Source organism: Ptiloglossa arizonensis, chromosome 6, assembly GCF_051014685.1.
Source record: "Ptiloglossa arizonensis isolate GNS036 chromosome 6, iyPtiAriz1_principal, whole genome shotgun sequence".
NCBI lineage: Eukaryota > Metazoa > Arthropoda > Insecta > Hymenoptera > Colletidae > Ptiloglossa > Ptiloglossa arizonensis.
Genome location: NC_135053.1, coordinates 4723177 through 4738932, shown reverse-complemented (window position 1 = coordinate 4738932; position 15756 = coordinate 4723177). Strand labels below are relative to the sequence as shown.

Here is a 15756-nt window from a genome sequence, read left to right as displayed (position 1 = left end):
TTTATCCTTGTACACGCTGCGGATAAATGACAAGAAATTTAAAAGTTTACGTACAGGAAATGTAAAATAACACTCGATCGCATAAACTTCTTTTCGTAATACCCTACGGGAATCAAATGATTTATGCGACTAGGTTCATCTAGTATTTTCTACTTCGATTTTCAAAATGTCAAAACGTCAGGATGGAAACTTACATATGAGACAGGAATGCACGAAAATAACTTAATAGGTTGCTCGATAAGTTATCGAAGAGATAAAACTTATTGAACAATAAGTACTAGGTTGTTTTGTCGTTCAATAAAACTTATCGAACAACCTAGTAAAAATCAGTGCGACATTCTTTTTGTCCCTTGAATCGCTTTTAAGCAACATTAATACTGCCAGTATTAGTATATGATATAGTAAAACCAGAAATTGGCACACCTGTAGAGAACCTGTAAAATTTGAAAAAACTCTTTCCAGTGTATAGATAGAAGTGAATGCATAAATTTCGCTGTCCGCTAAATCTGTTCCAGTTATATATTGTACGGAACTTACAGGATAATTTATAAAATTGATTAATATACGTCCGTGAATTAACTTCGGTGAGATAGGCAGTTCGCGATTCATAAAATATATATAATTCTGTGCTACGAAGAACTCAGGTTTATATTTAAATGAATGGTAAACACGTAACACAAATAAAATCCCAAATGAAATTTGACTTGAAGCAAATACTCCTGTTTATCTATTTACTTCCGTTAGGGTTAGTTTTGTGAATTTGCATTAATTGAATATTTCTTGCGTGTTTCAGTTTTAATTATTAATTTAAATATAATCTATCTCACCTTTTACGTACTCGTACATATTGTCGTTTAAATTGTATAAACTTTGACTAAACTGTATTGTCATAAACTTAAAGGCGCTATTACTATTTTTGTAAATATTATAATATTTCGATGCAAGCACGATGCTAAGACTTTTCAAATTTAATTCGTTCACTTTAAATTAGCAAAATAATAAAAGTAGGCGTACCTCGTTTCTTAAGTTGATCTTCAACCACTACTGCTGAAATCATGAAGACGTTACCAACACTACCACCAACGGCCATCGACGCCAACAAAAGAAGTCTCGCCACTCTGGACCATGCTGATGACAAGGTCACTGGAGAAATATCAAGGTCATTGTCCAGAGCGTTTTCCGCTTTATCCATTCTTATCTCTGATTCGAGGCCCATAATTTCAGCTAAAGTGCTTGTTGCACCAGGATAGGTCGTCGTCGCGTTCATTCTGAAACTAGAAAAATACGACCATTAATGGAGCAGTGAAGCCACTATGTTCAATACTTAGGTGTGAAGTTATAAATGCCGATGCATGAATAAATCAAATAAACGGATTGTAAAATTAAAATTGTACAATTAGTTTTTCATTTTTAAATGAAGGAATCGAGGCAGATACGAAGGAATAGATTATATATTAAAGTCGCGACTTCGTATATTTTAAATTTTGTAGCGCCATATTGCGTCACACAGATGTTTCGAATAGATTAAAAAGTACTTTATCATTTCACTCGTTAACAAATGAATGGTTACGTGAAAATATTACTTTTTGTTTCACGGTACGGGGTTAATATTACAGAAATAGTTTAATTAAAGTTTCGTTTGATAGAATTTTGCATTTTCGCAGAAAGTGATTGTTTTTTTTTTTTTTCAATTGTAAGATTAGGTTTTAACATAAAGGAAGAATATTTACTTGTATCGATATATAAAAGCATTTATTTACCTAAAGTTTAAGATAGTTTCGATAATATAATATGACTCATTTAAGAAAATAAATTGGTGGATCACACATTAATAACATATTGTAATTTCTTTAAGGAAATAAATTTCGTTTATTCCAATATGTTATAATTTATTTTATTTATATAATTACAATGTGTAGTTACTATGTTACTATGTAGTTAATATGTAGTCTATGTAATAAATCACGATTATAACAAATCAAGGGAAGATACAAGATTGTAAAATAAATATTAAAAGTTGTTATCAAATTTACAGAAGTGGTGCTTGTCCTCTGTGTATCTTGAAACGTAAAGAGAAGTGTATGTATGTAGTTGTAAAAAGAGAAAAAAAAGACATCATTGTTCCTTCATTCTTTTATTCTTTATTTTTAATTCGTTACATTGGCGAACTTCAAAAGAATGTTTCTACAGCACGAGCAGAAAGGCTCAAAGAGATAGAACGTCACTGCAAATTTCAACGTGTGTCAACATCCAACGAACTAAGGGTCTATTTATTGTAGGTAGTCCATTCACTCTCGTTTAAATTGGCAAGGTACGTCTCAACGCGAGCTGATTTAATTCTCTATAGTTTAAATAGTTCCCTTTAGAGAAGAAGAACTTGGACGGAACAATTAGCGTTCTCGTTGAAATGGAAATTTATTTTAAGCAATTGTAAATAGGATAATGTGCCCCTCGCAGCTCTTAAACCAATTAGGCTTATCCGGTCTTTTAATTTAAAATTGATTTTACACGAGCTGAGCATTTTCACCGGATAATTGGTGTCACTCTAAGGTAAACCTTGGTTTCATTTTGATTTATGAAATCTGAAACACGGCTAACGATAATCATCGAGTCTAAAACAGGAAGGAAACCGTGTTGCAGTGATTCGATATTGGGTTATTAAGCTTCCAGAGCGGCTTTGAAGATTAAGGTTGACATGCTGACATCCCTAATTGTAAAGTATTGATCAACCCCTATTACGAAGATATTCCGCTATTTTAATAATCGCTTACCACGAACGATTCACGAAGTACCCCTTTATCGTAAATTTTAAGAGACAGTTTTACTAATACGGAATTAAATCATTGAATTTGTGGTAAATTCTGAAAATGCACTATAGTTGTGCCGAAGAAGCTAATCTAAATGGAAGTTACCCTACTAAGAAAGGAATCTCAAACAAATACAATTCTATTTATATTTGTGGATAAGCATTAAAAAATATTAATACAAAAAATTAATATATTTGGTATTATAATTATTATAAATATTAATAACTAATAATAAATATTTATACATATTATATATGCATTGTATACATGTTTTAAACAAATTTAGGAATTTATTAAGATATATTTGGCTGAAACTAAATATAAATTTTGTAACTGCACATCATCGTAGAATAAAGTCACATTATTTTCTTAACATTTATCTGGAAAAATATATTAATATGTATTAATATAGCGATACAGTGTGAAAAAGGATGTTTCAAAATTGGTTGCATTTTAATATTGAAGACGTGTGGTACTTGGAGAGAATCTTATCCGGTGTAACTTTCAAGTTTTATTCTTTTTTCTCTGCATTTCGGAATTTCCTCTATCTTTTTAAAATACAGATTTTATAGAAGGGAGTTTAAGAAGTGGGGTGATATTTCTTTCTAACTGGCACCAGGCCAAAACCAGTGCTTAAAACAAATGTCAAATCTTCACACTGAAGTAGCGTTTGAACTGTACTTGTAGGGCATAGTTCCAAGTTTCCTTTCTGTGTGATGTTTCCGACATTGTACAATCTTTTTTAAAGTATAAATTTTCTAAAAATTTCAACATGTTGAATATTTTTTTCAATTAAATTGATGTACGGCTAGTTTGGCCAATTTATATTTCGTGAAATATCCTCGAGGGACGTAAATATTTTACTTTGCTAGTATGTTTATACAGTTCGAAACTCTAAAAGTCGAGTGATATTTGAAATTTTTTTTAACGAAATTATTGGGCATATCAGTTTCAAACTTTTTAAAAATATTTATCTATGTTTTGTCATAATCTGCAGCCCTACGAGCATTTACTTAAACGATAACTAACTAATTTTATAGAAGTAATATCTATACTTTAGTCATGAAACCAAAATAAATTTTAAAAACTTGAAAATTGACGAGACACAACGAGATAAACACTTAAAAGAAAAAGTTCAATTTTTACATCAAATTTTTTAACTTCTACAAGAACAAAAACAATTGCACAGATATTGATGTGATTGTGGTTATAAAAGAGATTTTTATTGTATATGCATGACAATTTTCACTTTTGTTGGCTTTCACTTACATATGTGTATTTAATTTCATCCATTATTTCTAATATTATTTAATTGCTTTATATTACTATGGGAAAATTTTAAAATACAATTATGTTAATACGTAAGGAAAGTAAAGAAATATAAATGAGCCAAAAAATAAATATCCACGACTAAATAACAATATGGAATAAAATAAAATATATAAATGTACAATGCAATCTTTTCATCGTAGTTGTTCAAAATATTTCTTTTTTACCATTAATGATAGAAAGTGGTTCCTTGATTAAAGTGGTCAAACAGTTTGTTCGCTCCTACAGAGTTCGTAAAGATGATTATTGAGTACATCAAATTTTATTATTTACAAATACACAATGATTATTAACAATGATAACAAATATAGATATGAAATTCGAGAGAAAGAAGTTCAAATGATTCAAAATTCAATTCTCACGGTACAATTATTCAATTTCGAGTAGGTTAAAATCAAATTTGAATTTTTTAAATAAAGTTCGTTCGTTACTTTTAGCAAAATTCATTCTTCTCCCAAGTGTTCACGAAGGAAGATGTATTTATCCGAGAACGTGTTTAGTCCAGTGAAAATTTGGAGTGGTTTCTCGAGTGAACACCTACGAGACCGATGCAATCCTCCTGCAAATAGACTCTGCAAGGACGTCGTACAGGAAGTCCTTTGTTCGAGGAAACAGTCCTGTGACATTTCCACAAGTCTTTCCGGTGCGTGTGAGTCTACGATGCGTCAAGTACTGCTGAGAGCAATATACGAGTACATGTACGACTGGACTGTTTCCCAGAGAAGGTTAACTGATATTTTCCAGTGGCATCCATGCTCTCGAAACTGTATACAAACTCTGAATGCACTAATGACGGTCTCAAAAAGAGAAGCAGCCACGTGGCTTTAATAATCTTTATCAAGATGCAATTCTATTCGCGGTAAAAGTTCATTAAATTTAAATTTACGGTTTCGTAATATTATAAAATGTTAATATTGTAAATAATATTATGAAATATTAAAAAATGGAATAATATTAATATTATAAAATGGAATTTTATTTCGATATTGCATGTATTGTTTTACCTTTATCGATACTATATTGTGAAATTAAAGTAAACCACCTGTATTAACACATTACTTCTATGAAATTCATTAACCAATATAAGAAAATTTTATTTTTTATTTATTCGGATAGAGAAGAACACTATACTGTTGCAGGAGTTTTATGTTTTTTATTCACATAAATTTTTGTTGTAAAATATGTTCTTATCTTTTTCAAATTTATGCCGCAAAAACTTCAACAAACTTAAGCATAAAGAGTTCATGAAAATTGAAATTATTTCTTTACGAATATTCTTTTTTAATCATTAGCTTACAAATTAAAAAAAGATGGATATCTCAAAAGCATACAATTTTTTTTACGGATTTGGTAACTTTGGTTTCTATTTACCTACAGTACTGAAACACCTTACATAATGTATAATAAACAATTTCATTTGTTGTTGGATCGTTACTTATAATTAGATTCTTTGCATTAGGAATTTCATATCTCTACAGTTAAAGTTGCGAATCTGTCGTTAATATTTATCGAATCGGACGAGAAAGAATCGTTTTAGAAACAAGAATTTTTATTTATAACCAAAGACTAAGTTGTATAACATAATCGTATATTGTCACACTTCTGACCGATTGAATAATTAAAAATCATGGACACTCGAGAAACCATGAAATTGAAATCTAGTCAATCGAGATCCTACTGTACGATGAAAGACGCAGATTTTTTACATTTCTCCGAAGACATTGAAATTGTATAAAAAATTTTTAACATTTTCTTAGTCATCATTCTAACGATCAACTATCCTTCGAAATATGTTTCAAATCTACAAATAATACAGGAACTGAACTCATAAAAGAAGTCATAAAAAAATCTATTCGTTTGATCGATATCTCACGAAACTTGTTTGTGTTGTGTCGTTGTGGTGCTAGTCAGAAATTCATGATTTTTATTCCAAGTAAATTCATGGTGTTCGGATCGGTTTGCATGTCACACGGAAGGTAGGTGGGAAACCCACAGTTTATTGTACCGGTAGGTTTTTATTTCACGATATCGTATTTCGTGGGATCGATGATGAGCAGGATATATAGTTACGTAGAAGCAACGGAGAGCATCTGTAATTGATCGCATTCTTAATATTTGCATATCACTTTCAATGCATAGAGGTATCTAAAGATTTTTTGGTACGCCGTCGTCAAATTCTATACACTACATTGGCGGTTTTGAAAAATCGATTCTTTTTGCATTTTTCGAAATTTAATTTTCTAAGAATACTTTCGAATGATCTTATGCGAAAATTTGCTCTAAAAACGCAATGAAATGGTGCTCTCGTAATAGAAATTGCAATTTACCTTGTCGACACATTTAATAGATCAAGATCTATATTCCTCGTTATGCATGTACGAAGTATTAAAACTAGATAAACTTATATGGTTTAGAACACAAACTCTTATGGTTTAGAACACTGTCGTATCACTGGAGCCAATTTTACGGCGCGAAAATCAACATGCAAAGCAAAATTAATAAAAAAACAAATGGGAATTACAGTACTCATGGTACTACGTTTGATGTAGATTTATTCTATAAATGTCGAGTAGATGAGTTATGAAAAGCTGGAAAATGATCATTATTCGTAAAATAATCGATATGGAAACTTTGAACGCGTTTTTTCTCGAAATCGATATTTTCAAACTTGTGGGCAACTTCTCTCAAAAATTATTTTTTAATTTACTCGAAACTAGAACCCTACATCCATGATAAAATTTTCTAAGGACGAATATACGGATTTTTTTGATTTTCTAACATTTTTTTAGTAAAACTTAAAAACTGATGATGTTAAAATTGTTTAAATGCGCAAAAATTTGAAGTTTTTGTCTTTAAAAAGATGCTATTCTTAAACGAATCAATATTTTGAAGGATCATTGTAACATTTATCTAGTTTCCAAACATTTCAATATTACTTATGTCATACGAGGACTCTCATATTTTATAAATAGATATATTAACAGTTTTTTTTTTATGAAAATTACCACAAATGTTGTTTAAATTATGTATCTCCTATAGGTGTATAAAAAATACTGGTTAGGCATCTCAATATTGTAAAACAAATTCCCAAATATTAGCTTTTTCTTCGCTCTTCAGGATTAATGTAAACTTAATATCTGTTCATTTGTGAATATTTAATTACAGTCTCCAAGTATTTTTTCAATTAAAAAATGTTGAGGTTAACTAATTAATACTCAATGAATCCATTGTTCCTGAAGAATAGTAAACATAGAAAAGTACATATTACTTGCTTTCGTAATCTATGAATTTTAGTTCTGTAGACGATAGAGTACGAATGAAAAACTTTTATTAATAATCTGTAATGTTTCATGAAAGTTTGTACATACTATATATAACCAGTGTGTTTCTAAGTGTTTACTGTGTGTCTGGAGGAGGAACATCTCGTATCTCCACTCGCCTTTCTGTCTCTAATATGTGATTAACTTTTGCTGTAGTCATGTCAATTCATTTCATGGTAAACTTTTTACCAGGGATTGTACATCTTACTGATTACTTATCATCAAGGAGCAACCATATTGTTGTTTTATTCACTTCTAATATACATATTGTATATGTAGGTCATACCTCCACCTATTTAATTTTCCACAGATATCTTAAAATATTATGTTGCTCATTAGGCAACGTTTATTGTATCATTTTTTCATTCGACAATTTCTATTACGCCGATCAACATTGCAAGACCTTTTTCTCAAATTTTATACAATTTATAAGTTTAAGGAATTGATTGATCATTCGATAACATTGTATAATTGACGGGTCCGTAATAAACGTTTAAATTTGTTTGAGGTTAAACATTGAAATATATTAAACTTACAATTTTAACTATCTTGGCTTAAATTTTCTATTCGCAACATTTTCTCTGCGGAGGATACAATATATGCATATGTATTAGGGTCGTCAAATTAAAAATTTGATGTCGGGCACATATCCTTCTAAATGGAAAAAAGGCATTCAAAAATGTTTTGTATACATTATTTTGTTACTACAATTTTTTTAACATATACAAAATTAGGACAAAATCTGTGGCAATATTTAATTAAAAAACGAAAGAACCATGAACTCGAACATTTCGCTATATTGATTTAACACGTGTATATTTTTCAAATAGCTTCGATAAAATTACGCGATTATTTGAATTCGTCGTGTAATGAATTTCGTCAATGTTAAGCATGATTAACCACAAAAATTACCAAAGCGGGACTTTATGATGTTGATGTACAGATTCGATGCATTCTTTCCGCATACTATCAACGATATCAGTTATCATGCAACTTGGAATCACTTTGAATAAGTATTATCTGATTTTTATGGTGCTATTTAAAGTTCTGATAACGTCGTAAGTAGTTGGAAAGTCCGAAAGTTTTGAAATAAAAGAAATTTCATACACCGTTATAGCTTTGGACAGAGATGGGCAAAATTTTATTCGAATAAAAGACGGCAAATATAATCAACGTATAGTGATTTATGTGCGACGTTTATTTGAACAGTCCAATTTTTATTTGTTCGTTGCAAAATATTCCGTTCTATAATTAAAATTCTAATTTATATCTAACGAGTAAAGGATAAAAAATTGTTTATCTTTCATTCGTTATTCGAAATTTGTAACTGGAGAAAAATTATCTATCGTTGTCTGTGTGCTTGCTGGTATTTGTGTCCTGATTTATAATTGCATATCGAATAACGTAATTTAAGAGTTTAACTATATCGAAGACATCATTTTAATTCAACTTGTCGACAAAATCAAGAACTGTTTTGTTTCGATCTTTTAAGTGGGTCATTTTTCGATTAAAAATGCAATTGAAAAGAAAATTAAAAATGAAGAATGACAGATTTACTCAGCTTGTAAAGAATTAATATAATTGATTTTGTCTTATGTTTATTTGACATAAGTGTTTTCCGTGTACCGCTTTCTATAATGGATTGCGAATAAAACGAGAGATTGTCAGGAAGAGAAGTCCACGTGTTAACTCACAAGAGAAGCGTCAGATTAGTTAGTTGAAGCAGACTGACACAGTCTAACAAGTCATCCAATTAGTGGTACATTGTTCTTGATACATGTTTTCTTAATTAAATAATCCTGAGCATATATGCACACTTCCACAACACGTATCAACATCGATCATTGTAATTTAAATTAATAAATCGTTTAATATCGTGCTGCTAAATAACATGAATAATTCAAATTTATCGATTTAAATATGTAAATTATTAATTAAAAAGTTTCATTTAAAACTCCAAAGAGATGCAATCATGCGTTAGATTACATTTGAAGTTTTCTGTTTTCATTATCTGATTAGTGAAAATTTCTCTCTTTGTTTAAATTAGTATAAATTTACGCTTAATTTGTTCTGGGATAAACTGAGATTTCAACATTTGCAAATATTATAAAATGTTTCAAGTCTTTTTTCTTATTCAAGAACAAACAGAGAATTGCAATAGTTCCATTGCAATGTAGTTACAAAAAATGCTTTACTTCCATTGTAGCTAATATTCATTTTTATTTAAAATTTTCCCTAATTGGAACGGAAATCATTTACATTAAAATGCAACTGGATAATAGGAGCAATTAATCAGGATATATTCGGAACAAACTTTATGATTATAACTATTTAAGGTTATCGGACAGAATCTACTCTCCCTTGTGGATTATATAACGTATACACATGCAGTGCTCAGTATATTATAGTAGATACAGTAAATCTAATTGGATTATCGCTTTACATGCAACCATAATCTAAATCTGTGACGATCCTTTAGTCTATAACAAAGTAAAGAAAAGTAATATTTTGATAATTGTGTATACCTACACGATAGAATGCTGACGTGCTTCAAAATCAAATTAGAACAAACAAAAATATTTTTTTTATTTTTCATACAAATCATATCATTCTCTTGAATGGTATTATTCCTAAACGTGCAATGTTTCAGTTCGTATGAAAAGGCTCTTAAGATATTAATCTCCTTTCAAAAATAACTGCTCCGTAACGTAAATAATACAATAGGTGTCAGGTCTAGGTTTATTTAAAGCAGTTAATCCTCTATAAAGTTAAGAATATAACGGGTGTCAATTTAAAAAGGAGTTCGAGGTCTTACAAATAATACCGTGAGACGTACAACGTAAAAGGATATTAAAAGTATTTTATCGACAAGTTAAACAAATTTTAACCATTTACGATGTTAAAATAATATTATTGTATATTGTATTAAAATTATTCTATTATGTCCTCGAATAGCATAAAAGAGAGTCGTTATCCTATAGTTAGAAATGTGACATTTTATTAGAAACAAATTCAAATAATCTGAAGATTTACCTAAGACATCTTAAAGCAATCATTTTACAAAAATTTATAATTCGGTAATCTTAAATTATAAACTATGTTGCTATTGAGTTCTCAAGAACTAAAGTAAAGTCATTTTTACAATATACAGTCGAGCTTAGTAATATTTAAACCATTTTTATTTATTAATATACTGGAGATTAATTCTTCGGAAAGTGAAATAAGATAAGAAATATTTAAAAACTATTAACTTTATTCGTCCAAGAAAAAAATTGTTTTTGACCCCATTTGGAAACATACAGGATAAAAAGTTCTCCCAGCATAGCAATCAAATTTATGACTTTTTATGAAGCGATAATTTATAAAAAAGAAATGTCTTTGCTATTTTTTCAAATTTCAAAATAATACTTTGGAATTGTATTTTTAAATGGTCGAACTTTTATCAAATGTAAACAAAAGTTTTCGATTTCTTCGAACCTGCATTATAGTTGTCCACCTTAAAACTAACAAGTTTTGTATTTCTTCAATCTGTCATTTATATATCCATATTATCTATAAAAACAAGAAAAATTTACATTCCGCTCGTGAGACGATTAATTAATAAAGGGCGCAATTGCGCAACAGACTCGAAGCTTTTTTCTATTGTTTTCTGTATATCGTGCTACTACACGATATACACCGTCGTCCACTAACGAGCAATCGTGTGAAATCTCTCGATAAATGTAATACCCATTATCAGTTACGCAATTTCCACTTGACCAACGAGTTTCTACCATGATTCCCCTTTCTGTCTCGTCATTTCATCTAACGTGGCTCGATACATTCGAACGTTCACCTATTTTTATTATGTTTCTATTTCGCCTCGTGATATGCAAATGTTCATCGAACTTTATTCTTGAAAAATTTGCATCGTTAATTTCTGTCAGCGGCTCGAAACGCGTAAAAAAATATATACCGTGTGCACTTGACGGCTCTCCAGCTCAATCCTTCATATTTGCGAATTTGACGTCTACCCTGCGCCGTAATCTGTATCCATGCGAGAGATTAATAAAAAAAAAGTATCATTCGTCGAAAATTTACATGCAACTGTACACAGTCCGTTTTCGAAGACTCATTTATCTTTTGAACGAGAGACAATTACCAATAAGAATCAACGATGACTGTAACAAAATACTGAGAGATTGAAATACGTTTACTTTTACGTTTATATTTAGTCTCCAATCATGTTTTTCCAACTATGAATGCTTTTTTCATTCTAAGGATACTGTTCTTCAATAATAGTTCGTCTCAAAATTTTACGAATTATTCTCAATGATTTCCTGTATTTACGTATGGAGAAAAAAGTGTTTTATCATTTTCATTGTAAATATTTCTCTTTACTCTTCTGTGCTTATTGTATTCATGTACAAAAAATGACTGGTTGCAATAATTCTATATCGCTATACATTGCAGGTAAGTTATTTTTGTTTCTTCAGTTCATAATATAGTACACTCCATATTAAGATATTTTACTATTGGTATTACAATTACCAATAATAATGGTAAATTGAACAAAATATATTTCAATTGAACTACATTGAATTGAAATATATTTAATTTGAACAAAAGATCAATTATTGAGAATACGAAAATAAATTTTGTATTAATTGATCGCATCGTCTAATTTTCCGGATTAATCGTAAAATGCATTTGAAGAATTTCTATTTGCGATTTTAAAGAAATTTTTACTATTGTTAAACATTTAAATATTTTTGTGTAACAATAGCGAACCGGATAAATATCTATCTATCGATTCACTCTAAATAAAGTTCTGGGTTAAAAAAATACTTTTCTAGAATCAAAAATAATTAGCTTTCAACCCTCAGTAGAAGTGAGTAGAATAAATAAAGAGTCAGGGGAGTGCTTTGAACGTGATAGAGATACAAAGCGCATCAAAGTGGCTGGCGGCCGTAGCAGTGGCTTATACGCTTATCTAGAAACCAAACACGATGTAAACTTATCGAAAAGAGTAGATGGTAATTCCGAAGAAGAGAAGTTTGTCGATAGATCAGAATTTTCTTGGAAAATGGCTGCACACTTTAAGAAAGAAATTACGTAAATATTAAAAGATTATCAAGTACGGTTTAAAACACTGTAATAGATTGTGCAGAAAAGACTCAAAAACAAGTCACAAAAGAACACCTTTGAGTTGTTGGAGTTCTTCGAAACTCTTATAATAAAATATATAATATACGAATTTCAATCGAAATATTTTCATTAAAATTAGAAAAACCATACTTTTTTCTTTCCTGATAATTGGAAAAAACGATGATTTTGGAATCCCTACACGAGATCTCTATATAAGAATTATTATTATTTATTCATATTCTGTTATTTGTATAGATTTATACAATCGATAAATTATAATTTTTCATCGATTCCATTATCAATGGAAGACTATAATTTACACCATGTGTAGACGCGCAGAGTATCAAATTTAAAATTTGAACATTTCTAAAATTGTTGCTTTTCGAACGTAAAAATTCAATTCCAGAAATTGAAACTCTTGCTAAATTAAATTCTGAGTTAAAGCCCGTTGCATGTCTGTGACAGCACAATTATGTACGTACCTATTACAATTTGCCGCATATCCTGTAAATAGATTCAACAGAGGTATGTAAGGTATTTGCTCAAAGCTAATCCAGAGTTATGAACATGAGGATAATATTATTTATTAAAGTTTCTCCTACATCTCAAACAGGGTATGTAAATTAAGTATGCAGTATGGAAATCGTAACGGCATCGAGCCAACGCGAACCTATAACTGTCATCTGTATTTTATGAGTTGGCGATGATTTAAAACATATAGTGCGCTGTTTGGTAAATCGGTTTTAAACATTCAATTGTACATTGTTCGAAACGGGATCACCTTCCCTATACTGAATCATATTTCTTAATCCAAGACGATTTGTTTAAGAAAAAATAAATAGTCGGAAGGCTCGAAGGATCTTCGTGACTTTGTTCCTTTGACTGAACTTTCATTTAACGGAGTCGCAACTGCATTCGCGTTAAGATATTGCTTGAGATACGACACAATGCTCGATGTTAGTATTTGGTGTATTTGCAAGTGAACAGAGATGTTTTTACTGTTTGGTGGTTGTGTCGTGACTGTTCGACGGTTTGTTCGTATCTCTCTGATGGTTTTTTTCGATTATTTTATCGGTAATTTTTCGATAGTCTTTTCGTAACTCTCAAGTCTCGGGTCTGTCTCGTCGGTTGTCTTCAGTATTTTTTCGTGATCGGTAGGTTTGATCAGTAGAGATGTCGAGAACGGATATTTTCATCAGATTCATCAATCTTAGTTCACGTGAATTTTCGGTGGTGGTAATATAGTATGCAAATCTAACTAGCAATTAACGACTGCCTTGATCGATAATCAGCTGCTGGTCAGATTTTTGAAAAGAACGTTCCTAAATTTATAGAGGGCAATAGTAACCTCGTCCTCTCGTATTTTCGACGCTATTATGGTTACGTGTAATGATACTTTTCCTTTTTTATGAAAGTAGCAAGCTACAGTGGCTCCAAAAAGCAATTGCACGTTATATTATAAGGAAATTCTTCTTACTTGTAAGACTGATTTTAATGAAAGTTTGCGTGCATGCAGAACACAATAGTGTACATATACAAAAATTTTTTTAAGATGAGTGCAAGTCTAGAAGGTTTTAATGTTTTGTTTATTTTTTTAAGGCAACTTTTCTTGTATTTTTGTGCAACAGAATGATAGAGCAATAAGAGCTGAATATTTTTCATATCAAAAGTTTTGCTCTATTTAATTGATGCTCTAATCGATTCAAGAGTTTGCAACGACTTTCATTTTCTTTATAAATTTGTAACCGTGGGAGATGCAACAAAAATTTTCCTACAAAAAATGTTCACTATTTAGTGCTCTGTCGTTCAATAGTAAAAAAAGTTCCCCAAATGAATTGTATTAAAACAATGAAAAAATATTGAATTTTCGGGTCTTAATTGAATCTTCTTGAGAACATTTTTTATCGACAAAAAAATTATGTCATATGCGACTCAGTATGCTTTATATGCACATAAACTTTTATTAAAATCAGACTTGTAAGTTAGGGGAATTTTCTCATAATTACATATTGTGTACAAATACTTTTTAGATCCACTGTATACTATATAGATACGAAGCGCGCGAATGCAATTAATCAGATTTTATTTATATAGCATGAATTCAATAACAATTGTAAGGTAAATACTTTGCAGAATTATGCATTCTTTGTTTGGTACTTTGGTAACGACAATATGTTTTACAATAGTATACTCTACGTGTACAGTAGAGTTTTTCGGAATACTTGATGCTCAAGATCAGTAACAAGCAAGTTTAGAGAAATTTTAAGACTTCAATCTCTTATTTATACAAATAAACCTAGTTTTTTAAGATATATATCGAGATAGATGATTAAAGTGAATTTAAAAGAAACAAACGTTTATTTAATTTCTCGTTACTATAATAAAGATAATAAAATAAAATTTCTCTCCTATTTTGCAACTTGAATAGATTAAACGAGAAATTACATTAAACTCTAGAAATTAGTTTTTTTCTTTCCCTGTCGAGTAAAACTAAATGACGTATCCTGCACAAGACGATTTCGAAAAAAGTTTCGATCGAATGGACATCATTGTACAGTATAAAAAAACTAATAGCAAAAAAGCTGATACATTCTCGGTTTTCTTGTCATTTTTCCAATCCTCGAAAAGATCCAGTTAACAAGAAATTTAGCCATTATCGTCACGAGTTGCAGTTCTGGACGTAACAGAACAAAGTTTTCTTAGAAACTCAATTCCATTCCCCACAACTGTAACGGTCCCATTTGAAAGGGTAAACTGGTTTCCTGGTAAGTAGAAATAGTTTTACATTTTCAGTCAATCCCCCGGAATGAAAATAGGAAATGTTCTATAGCAACTTAATTCGTTACCAAAATATTAAATTTTTGAGTAAAACACGAATTACAAAATAAGAATCAATATTAAAAACTAGAAGAGAATAAATACTTGTGACCACTTTATATACATATTTATTATTTTTTAATACTATATTTACTTATTCTTTCACATAGAACAGACAATTTTCTAATTTCAACACGATCGACGAGAAATGCGCTCAATTATGTCATTTGAACGTACTCGCAGCTTCCTCGTTATGATGTTACACGGTGTAACAAAACTTTCTGTCAAATTAACCAGCAAACCTGTGAAACTGTGATAAAGGAGACATTATAAACCTCTCTAATATCGACGGTCTC

General features: G+C 30.2%; 1 protein-coding gene across 3 annotated transcripts in view; it reads right to left on the bottom strand.

Annotated features, from left to right (window-relative positions):
• LOC143148599 (adenosine receptor A1) overlaps window positions 1-15756 on the bottom strand; it is a 239460-nt gene that overhangs the window by 14683 nt on the left and 209021 nt on the right. For all 3 annotated transcript variants that reach the window (XM_076315082.1, XM_076315080.1, XM_076315081.1), the window contains one exon: window positions 1015-1274. In XM_076315082.1, coding sequence (XP_076171197.1) covers window positions 1015-1267 — 253 coding nt within the window. In that variant the 5' untranslated portion in view covers window positions 1268-1274. The remainder of the gene's footprint in view (window positions 1-1014; window positions 1275-15756) is intronic.